A 10514-nucleotide genomic window follows, 5' to 3' on the forward strand; every position below is an offset into this window, starting at 1 on the left:
TTTGTGCTACGTCCCAATTATTTTTGGTTAGTATTTTGAGAGAATATTTGAAAAACACCAGAAAAATTATTGTGTCCAAAAAATAACATATTATTTCAGTTTCATCAACGCACGAGCTTTCGAATCACAGTAAAGAGCATTGCGGGAGAAAATTTCATTACAGTAAATATTCACTCGTTCCTCAATATAATCCCTCGTTTTATTCGGAATATTTTTAAAAAATAGAAAAATTAGATGAACCAGATTCACATCCCAAGTATTTTCACATTTGAGCAGCGAATTTTCGTTACATCGCGACGCTTGACATTGAAACCTCTGTTGTTGTTAAACTTCCAGGAAAATACGACTCGTTGTCGGAATTCACGCTGCCACCGAGGAACGAGAACTCGTTTGCAGCGAGCGTCACTGTCATTTTCCTAGCATTTTGCGGTGTTTTACTCTCGATCGTGTTCATAGACCCCTTGCACAAGTACAAAAAAATCAATTATTTTTCAGTATTTTGAAAAGATACTTTTAAAATACATCCATTATAATTATTTATTCGAAAAAACTGCGTGCCGTTCTCAATTATAATTATTTCAGATTAACTTCAACGTACTTGGGCTCCGAGGACTACAAAATTGATATTTTTAAGACGATTCGTCTCTTCAAACGTAAGAGTTTGTCGATCATGATTCCAATGGCTTTATTTGCGGGGTTCGAAAAACCAATGACGTTTTATGATTTCAAAACGGTTTGGACGAATTTACAGAAAGAAAATTTATATAGTAACGTTTAAATTAAGTTATGCTTTATGAAAATAACAATTTTGTTTAAAAAACGTCAGGCTTTCGTTGGATGCACAGAATCGCCGGAACGATCAGTTTTTGTTCACTTTTTGGGTTGTCTCGCATCATGTCAAATGTCCACGTCTCTCGCCTTCCTCGTTGAAATAACGAGTTTACACTTCATTCTTGGTATAGCTACCAGTACGCATATAATTTTGGTGCTAATATTATTGTTTCAAGATCGCATGAGCCTGATAGGTTATTACGGACTCTCCGCTATATGGGGATTGGCATCTTCAATGTGGGATTGTCTGCTATACGGTAAAATTGAACTAAAATTAAATTTAGTAAAATTAAAAATAAAACGCGGTTTGATGGATGCTACGAAAATTCAAAAATTTATTTTTCATATGTGTGCTTAAGAATTATTGTCAACTTTATGAAAACGATTAAATTTTAACTATCACTACATGTTTTTATACGCGAAAGCAGTTCTGTATGGTTTGCTGTCACCGAATGACGAAGCGGAGGCCTACTGCCACCTTGGAATGTGGTATTCAGTGGGAGCCTTTGTCTATTTCATTACGACGAAATTGGTTCCAGTGTCATTCAAACTGTGGATGGCATTTGGCTGCCTACTATTTTCCAGTTTCAGTGTTTTTACACTTCCATTCGTAATTAGCTACACACCCAAAAAGGTTTTTATTATACACTGCTGTTCCTCATTTTTTTCGTCATATTATAATTGTTTAGGAATTAAATGAAATTGAGCGTTTTTCAAATAAGATATGTTCGGACTTAAAAAAAACGGAACTGAATAGGTGGCACCTGCTGGCGAAAACACGACAAAAAATGCTAATAACAATAATTCCGGTAATTTGGAAATGGACGATTTCACTCGAAGAGCAAGCGTTTACTTTCGTTACACAAAGTATAGGATTTATAATCGATCGGATGTAAGATCTATTTCGTCCTCCAGAATTCATCACGTTTCTATACTCAAAACCAGAATTCGATTTGAGTGAGTTTCATTTATGTGTGGAATTAGTATTTTTACGAAAAAAAATAGTCATGCGATAAAATTAATAATATTTATTACAGTCGCCATGAATCTTCGAACGAGGATGTCATTTAGTATACACTCATTTAGGATTCACCACGCCGTGAAGTCGTTAGACGTTTAGTAAATATTTCAAGAAGTAATTCTTCCTACAGCGCACAGTGTGTGTATGTGGATAGTGGCGCCATTACAACTTTACCTTACCGCGGTAAGCATGAGCTCTCCTTACCCGGGTACCACGCAATTGGAGGGCTTCCGCATATATTGGCAAAAAAGACTTCTACGTATCCAACAATTGTCTGTTGTCTTTCAGAGACAAAAACTGACAAAACGGTGGAGGTGGAGGTTATCAATTGTTTATATATATAAGGAAAAAGAGACGTCTTTCCTGATCACATGCGAGAAGTGGTAAAAAAATGTGGAAAGTGTGGAAAAAAATAAATCTAATGTACGTGTAAGGTTTTTTTTTTTTTTAAATCAACAAACAATCGGTCGTGTTGATTAAGCATGCCGACTAAGGACGAGTTGTCGAATCTACTGCCTTTTCAAGATTCTCAACACAGTTGGACTGATGACTTGCCAGTGTGTAAACAATCCGGTCAGTCTCAATACTAAAAAGCAAAAAGTTTATTTTAATCAATCAAAATTCAATGATAAGAATTAAACGGAGAAAAAATCAATCAATTTTTGTGTAAAAAATCTGATCAACTTTATTTCATACTTTTTCATGTTATTTCCCACGAGCAGGTGTTGGATTTTCTACCAATCAAATATACAGAGAAGATGGATATCGTCAAGAGGAACATTCCTTTGAGGATCGGAGCTTCCATTGTCGCTACGACGACTCTACTTTCTTGTACGGGGTTTTCGACGGACACGAAGGCTCCAAAGCTGCCAACTTTACCATGCAAAGAATGGCTGCTGAAATCCTTCTTGGCCAGTTAACCGGGAAAACAAGCGACGAGGAAGTCAAAGATGTACTTAGGTATGAAAAAAAATTGTCAAAATATCTGACTTACAAGCCAGGCAAGAAACAATTTTGCAGTCAAAATAAACTTGAAATGTTTTCCCTATTTCAAATCAAATTTTTCCATTTTAGACAAGCTTTCAACGCAGTTGAAAGAGGATATTTAGATTCTATAGGTGATTTATTGGCAGAACGCGCTAGTTTACAATTTGATATACCTGACGAACTCAATTCTTACGAAGCATATCAAAAATTTCCTGATCTGGTAAGTTTAATATTCGTGGCTCTGCATTAATTCAAAGGAAACATACCTGTATTTACATCAAAGGGTAAAAATCTACCTAGAAAGAATTTCTCCATTGGGAAAACAAGTTTTTAAGACTCTTGTTCATTATTTCAACACTTGCGATCGTTCTCATTCAGGTTGACAAATTGAATGCAATAAATTGTGAGCTGTCGGCTGGCACAAGCGCAGTCGTCGCACTTATTCACGCCGGTCGATTGTATGTGGCGAACATTGGTGACAGTAGAGCTTTGTTGTGCAAAACGGATGAGAATCATGTGCTCAGAGTTATTCAATTGAGTATAGATCATGATTTGCGAAACGAGGATGAGCTTTTGAGACTGTCTCATCTCGGTCTTGACGTTGAGTCAATAAGACACGGTGAGTGTTCATTTTACACGGCAGAATAAAAAATTCTGTAAAAGCATTGACAAATCTTAGAATTTATTTCTAAATTTCGATGAACACGAGTAAAAAAATCGGCGGTTAACATTTTGGTGAATTTGATGATGATAAACGAATGAATCTAAGGGTCTCATCTTGGAAACCAGGAGAACACCCGATGCCTTGGTAATTATTTGGTAAAAGGAGGCTACCGCGAATTCGAGGAATTATCGTCGGGGACAGCGGAGCCGATTATTGCTGAGCCTGAAATACACGGCGGAATCGAGCTCGACGCTTCCTGCCGGTTTCTACTCTTGATGTCGCGGGGACTCTATAAATCGTTGGAAGAAGCCACAGGAACGGATCAAGTGAACAAAGAATTGGCGCTAATGGCTGTTGAACAGGTGAGCGATAAATCAAAAACAAAAATGCTCTGAGCATTGTGGCGAGATTGAAAAGGGGATAAAAAGGAATCAAAACTCAATGAAGCGGCGGCGGTCAAACTTTGTCCCAAGTTTGGCGGTGATTTTCATAAAAAGTTCTTTAGTGGAGCGTGCTAGTCCTTTCGAAAATTCCTTCTCGGTTCTCCCGCAATTTCAATTTTTTCATTTTTCTTGTGTCTTTTATTTCAGTTCAGAATACAATCGACTCTCACGGGAGTGGCCCAAGCGGTTGTGGATAAAATAGTCCGAATTCATCACGACGTTAACATGAGTACACCGCAAAATGCGTCGACGAGTGGAAAACGCGAAGACATAACGTTGCTAGTCCGAAATTTCAATTTTCCGATACCCAACAGCCTGAAAAGTCCGACCGCCCAATCGGTTCGCTTCAACCCGGTCGTTGAGACGGCTGGCTCGTCATCGACAATGATCGACGGTGAATTTTCGACACTGGGAACGTCGACGACCGAAGATAATTTCGACACCTCGACTAACGATACTTCGACGACGTCGGAAATGTATCCCGAGAGCTCGACGAGACCGGTCGACAGAAACGCGAGGATCAAACCGTACGTGAATTTCTCGGAATACTACGAAAACGTTGAAAAACGGAGACGCGAAGGCACTCTCCCCGGAGGTATCGATTTTTGATGCCGATCCATCCCTACAAATGGAAAATGTAAATAATTATTTTTAGGACTAATCATCATAAGTTTCGATACCGTTTGTTGAGGGTCTCGAGAGCGTTTCTTTGCTCAAAAAAAAGAATTTCTTTTTTATGCAAGAAAGAAGTAATCCAACAGTTGGAACATCGTGCAAAAATTGAACGGTGGGCCACGAAAATCATTTTTTCGAATTTAGTCTCTGAATGATTTTCGTAGTGAGAATTTGCCTTCACAAAAAAATCTTCAGGCTAGCAAAAAAACCGAAGCAAGTTCGTTAAATGTAAAGAAAAACCAGGCCTGAGAATCCTTGAAGCTCGATTCGTTGATATTCGTGCAAAGATGAAATCTCGGTGGACCAAGAGACGATGGCTCGTTTGTCTTTGTATTTCTGTACAACATCGTTGGATGATAAACCCGGTGCTCATTTTACGAATATTCATATGGGAATGTGTCAAAGGTTCTACGATTGGCAAAGACAGAACACTTTAGAGTTTTTGTGCTCGAGATTCTTCGTTTAAACGAATGCACCGAAACCGATAAAAACTCTTCAACCCATGCGACACTTGAGAGCGAAAGCTCTTCAAAATTGCTACAGTTCTCGATCTTGAACCAGCATTTTCAGCACTTACAACAACAACAACTTATTTATAGTTATAAGAATGTTTTGGAATCGCGCAGCGCGCATTGCCGGTTACCTTTAATTAAGAAAAAAAGCTGCGAGAAAAGGAGTCAAATTGTGTTATAGAATTAAGTTGTAAATATTGAGTTAAGAATACGATAAAGTTACGTAATTTGTCGAGTCAATTGTTTTGCGTCCGGTACGTTTGTTCTTTTTCACATAAAAATTCTTACACTCTCTTTTTGCAAACTGTTTACGAGTTTCCCTATTTTTTCTCCTCCCAGTCTTAAAGAATGGGCACGTACACGTTAAAGCTCCTAAGTAAAAAAAAATAGGAAGAAAGTGATTGTTGGCAACTTGTGATCTAAAATAAATCATCCTTTTAAACATCGATGACAAACGTTTTCGTAGTTTTGTATTTTTACATTTTTCTCACGATTTACAGATACTTCGTTGGCGAGCTCTTGAGCCTCTCGATCGCCGCTTTTTCGAGACAATCTCTGTGATCAGGATGCGCTATTTCGATCAAAGCACACGCTCTTTGCCTCAATGTTTTGCCGAATAATTGAGCGACTCCGTATTCCGTCACTACGTAATGAACGTGCGATCGCGTTGTCGTCACACCACCACCTGAGGCGGACATTAATCGGCGTTAAAACATGAAAAATCCACGCGTATTTAGAGTTTTTTCGAAATTGCATAGAAAATTCGATCCGAGAAAAGTTCGAACCGTTGCAATCAGACAAATAACTTGAAAAATTCAGTTTCGTTGCACTCCGAGGACCCGAATTTCGGAATTGTTGAAATACCTGGAGTCAAAATTGGCTGGATTCTGCTCTCTCCCCTGCTCGTAACCGAAGGCAGAGCAACAATCGACTTTCCTCTGCCATCGTGACCTAACGATGCTCCACGACCGAAATCCAACTGTCCACCGACACCGCAGTACATTTTACATCCTAAACTGTCCGCGCACACTTGTCCCGTGAGATCGACCTCGATCGCCGGATTGATAGCAGTCATTTGAGTCTGTGCCGATATCACTCGTGGATTGTTGACGTAACTTATTCCCAACATTTCTGCGAACAGTTCTCTATTTACCCATCGTCGCTAGAATAATAATTCGTGTGATTCGTCGTATGAAAATCATTCACTTTCAATCAACCCGGAAACGGTGAATGTTTTTTTTTTTCTCTAAACCAGTTTTATTCTGTTTGGCAGTAATTGGAGAATACTCGCATCAAGCCTTCGCCCACGAGCTTATTTCCATTATTCGTCAGATCGAAAAAATTAAAAATTTTCCCCACTTTTGATCAGGCGAAAATTCGAACCAAGAGTCTTAACCCTAGAACGCATGACTGGGGTGTGAGCACACCCCACGCGAACTTCAAACTACGCTCCCGTCCTAACAAGCGACATTATCGACTGATTATCGACGGATTTTTTAATATATAAATTCAATTGAAATTAGTTTTATCGTACATCATTCTTTTCGTTATAAAAAAACGAAGAAAATGGTGTAGGATAAAGTCAGTTTAGCATCGTAGGACCGGATTTATAAGCAGAAAAAGAGTGGGGTGCGTTCAAACCCTGGTCATGAGGTTGAGGGTATGAAAAAAGGCACATGAGGTGTAGGGTTAAGGAAGTTGAGGCTGTACAGTCATTTTTTTAACCAAAAGTTATTACCTGTACCTTTCAAAAGTTAGGCCAGTTTACATCGGTTTGACAATATGCTGCATACACTTTAAAGAAGAGTTGGGGAAAAGAAAACGAAAAACTGGTGAAAGCTCAGTCGAAAAGACGGACGGTGACGATCCTAGCCTCAAAAAACTGCACAGGAAACAGATTTTTATTAATATAATCTCAGTAAATCTCCTAATAAATTTGAAAAAACATTGACATTATTCAGCAAGCCTTGCTCATGTTGCCCAAAAAATTTCATATTTTTAGCATCATTTTTAACGGAGATATCACTGAATGTATCTTGACTGCTTCCATAAGGTTACATGTTATTTGGCCCGCAAATTGTTATTGATTTTTCTCAGCAACGACGCTCCTAAACTGTCTGAAAATTTAACTGATTTTTTTTTTTTTTTTTACACTTCACTTTATAAGATGCAATCGGTTTAAAAGCGATGACATCATTTTCATTCTAATGCCTCAACTTCCTTAATTTTGTTCCGACTGATGAAGGTGAGAATTGAATTGCATGGAAATTCAATTCGAATGCAACCGTTATTGGCCAATGAATTTTCTCACCAATGGAAGGATTGACGTGCATAAAATCGTAGAGTTTCTTCGATCCTACAGCGAGAGAGCAAACAAAGCGACCACGGTGTCTCGATTTACGCCTGTTCGTTATGGACCCCTTTTCCACGAGATCGACCATACCGTCGCTCAACATTTCGCTGTGGATACCGAGATCCTTGTGATTTGAGAGCGAGCACAATACGGCGTCAGGAATATTTCCAACGCCGATTTGCAGCGTTGCTCCATCCTCGACCAATCTCTGAGCTATTATTTTTCCGATTTCGGCCTCGATCTCATTGAGCGGACTTTCGCTGACACACGGCAACGGACAATCAAATTTAACCGCGTAATCAAAATGACTCGAGTGAATAACCGATTCACCGAAAGTTCGTGGCATGTACTCGTTCACTTGAGCTGTCGAATTCGAACGAAAAGTTATTTTCCAGATCTTTGGTTCGCTCTCGATAATCGACAATTTGACAGTTTTTCGATAAACAGGGAAATAATTCAATAATCCGCGTAATTATTTTCCGTTGTAATTTTTCAATGCTGATCAGTTTTTTAAATTAATTTTCTCACCATATTGGAAAAGGCTCGGTCGATATTGAAATGAAAAAGTTCGAACAGAGTCAACCGAATTTCCGTGTACAACACACTAACCAATGATGAAAGTTGCGTTACAGATGGCAGCTCTTGTGCAGTCGACGCTCGTGCCGAGCGAGCAGAACCCTCGTGAATCCGGTGTACTAACATGGATTAATGCAACGTCCGGAATGATGGTTCTCTCGTAAAATAATTTCGGAATTTCGTGGTTGAATATGGGTATAAAATCGGCACGGCCTTCGTTCACAGCTTCTCTCAAGTTCGAACCGATGTACAGATTCACCGATCTAAAATGTTCTGAAAAAATGATCACAGCTAAATGGAAGTTGGAGCCAAAGAATCGGCCATTTTCTTCAGTACGGATATTCCGCATGTTTGAACATAACGGATTGTTTCTTTTATTTTTTTTCACGTGTACTTTCGAACTCTGGATTTGCGAAATAAGCGTCGCCCTCGAGTGCCATGTGCAACAATCTAACCCCTCGAAGGTTACTGCAGACTCCGTGCTCGGTCATCGCTCGCACTAATTCTAATGGCGTCGCAGCTCCTCCCTGAATAAAAACGAGTTCCTCTGAAAAGGAGCAAAAAGGGAATGGAAAATTGACTCGGAAATCGACTGTCATTGAATTCTAATCGTTTCGTAGTATAACGCAGCTTCGAAAATTGGAAGGGAAATGAAAATGAAAATACGAAGAATAAAGAAATCAGTTGTCGCAAAAAATCGTGAAGTTTTATTTTATTTTTGTTCGTACAGTTGAGAAAATGGTGGATTATTTTTCAGTGTTTTAATCGTTTACCTGATTTGATGATCCTTACGGCATCTTCGACACAGACCCATCGCGGACATCGCTTCAACGGCTGAAAAGGCTCCCGGAAATATCTCCGATCGTAAATATGGAACGGTTTGAGTGAGCCAAATTTGCCGATAGCCAATTTCAAGCTTCGAAACATTTCACGAGTATGGAACGGGGCGCTGCGGTTATTTAGACGTCGAGAAACGAGAAAGTGGACTGACCAACTACAAATGCAATCACATTGTAATCTGCTCGATGGCGCATCGTAAAATGAGCGGCAAATTGTTCTTTCGAATAAATGTAAACGCCCATAAAATAATGACGAAAATAAAATAACGCTCTTCGCCTCGACTCGAGTTACCAACTCGATTGACGTTTGACGTCCCAATATTTCTTGCAACTGTTTTTCGTTTCGACACGAGGGCGTTCCAAAAAATAGCGAAAAAATCATTCGTAAAAAAGGAACTTTTATCGATCGATGAAATCATTTTTCGTATTTATTATTTTTATCTTCCAAGTGAGGTCTTCGAGAAATACTATAATTTTCCATGAAAAATAATCTTCTCGGTAGTCATTCTCGACGATCATCATAATTCACTAGAATCTTTCAAAAATGAAAAAATCATTCGCCTGACTCGACAATTTAACACTTTCATCAAAAAATGCCTTCCAAGTCCATTTTTTCCTGAAATTTCTCGTCCTCGAACCAACTTTAAACGATGTTTCGAATCCGCCATTAGAGTAAGTGTCTCTCCCCCACATAATCATTTTATTAAATCGAAACGAAAGAATGATGTATCCCAAGAGGATAAAATCACGCGTATTTTATATATCTGTATTCATACAACACGGAACCCTAAAAACGGTAAATGCACGATATCAAAATTACACACGAGTGTATCCATCACGGAGTTGTCATGGCAACCTGTGTTTCGCGTCACAACTATCATGGCTGACATCGAGGGTAAGTGTGTACATGTGTCAAAACCTTCGGTACAGTTAATTCGCGAAAAGCTGTTAAAATCATAGCGAAAAACGTTAATTTTCGGTGGTTTATAACCGTTTTTGAACGAGTTCGTAGAAAAAAGATGTTGCGATTAAAATCCCCCGTGGAAACCGATGTCCGCGTTGCTTTTTTTACCGTCCGACGTGGCCGGTTTCTTGCGCGCCGCGACGCTTTTCCGGGTTTTGCCATGTGATGATCGTTAAAGACACGAAAAAAAGGAAAAAGTCGTAGGGAGTGAGGAGTTAAAAGTTTTTCTATAATTACGACGAGCCTCGGGGTATAAACAGTCCGGAGAAAGGAATGAGACGGGGAAGCAGGGAGTTATTCGAAGTATTGTGTGTGCTGTTCGAGGAACACGAAAAGATCGTGGCGGTGGAACCGAGGAAAGCCCTTACCCAAAATAAACATCGAGAGAGTGCACTCTCGCTGGCGTGTGTACAAAATATGTATATCGAAAATTTCACACACCGAGACACTAACGAACGCCCGAACACTTCGATTATACAAACACACGTCGATCTTCCGTCGAAGAGAATCTTTTACACGTACAAATTTACACGAAAACACTCACGTTAACTTGAGATCGAATTTCATCAAAAGTTACAAAGCTATATAGTGAGATTGGCGCAGTGTTTTTAGTGGTTCGGTCGCCGAATTTTCTAACCTAAAAATCCAA

General features: G+C 39.2%; 2 protein-coding genes across 3 annotated transcripts; one reads left to right on the top strand and one right to left on the bottom strand.

Moving 5' to 3' along the window:
- Positions 1–1288: 1288 nt before the first annotated feature.
- Positions 1289–5581, top strand: LOC122411220 (TGF-beta-activated kinase 1 and MAP3K7-binding protein 1-like). The gene is made up of 9 exons (XM_043419862.1): positions 1289–1465; positions 1589–1788; positions 1869–2035; positions 2141–2425; positions 2575–2812; positions 2927–3059; positions 3218–3458; positions 3609–3865; positions 4094–5581. Exons 4-9 carry the CDS (start codon positions 2335–2337, stop codon positions 4553–4555), a joined length of 1422 nt encoding a protein of 473 aa, XP_043275797.1. The 5' UTR covers positions 1289–1465; positions 1589–1788; positions 1869–2035; positions 2141–2334; the 3' UTR covers positions 4556–5581.
- Positions 5582–5601: 20 nt separating this feature from the next.
- Positions 5602–10035, bottom strand: LOC122411227 (4-hydroxybutyrate coenzyme A transferase-like). Of its 2 annotated transcripts, none has more exons than XM_043419874.1 (6): positions 8836–10035; positions 8457–8589; positions 8096–8335; positions 7445–7849; positions 5998–6264; positions 5602–5818 (listed from the first exon to the last, which is right to left on the bottom strand). In XM_043419874.1, exons 2-6 carry the CDS (start codon positions 8551–8553, stop codon positions 5628–5630), a joined length of 1200 nt encoding a protein of 399 aa, XP_043275809.1. In that variant the 5' UTR covers positions 8554–8589; positions 8836–10035; the 3' UTR covers positions 5602–5627. The 2 variants fall into 2 exon arrangements, with proteins under 2 accessions (XP_043275809.1, XP_043275808.1); XM_043419873.1 differs by having other exon boundaries at positions 8457–8609.
- Positions 10036–10514: the final 479 nt, after the last annotated feature.

This window comes from Venturia canescens, chromosome 5 (assembly GCF_019457755.1).
Source record: "Venturia canescens isolate UGA chromosome 5, ASM1945775v1, whole genome shotgun sequence".
NCBI lineage: Eukaryota > Metazoa > Arthropoda > Insecta > Hymenoptera > Ichneumonidae > Venturia > Venturia canescens.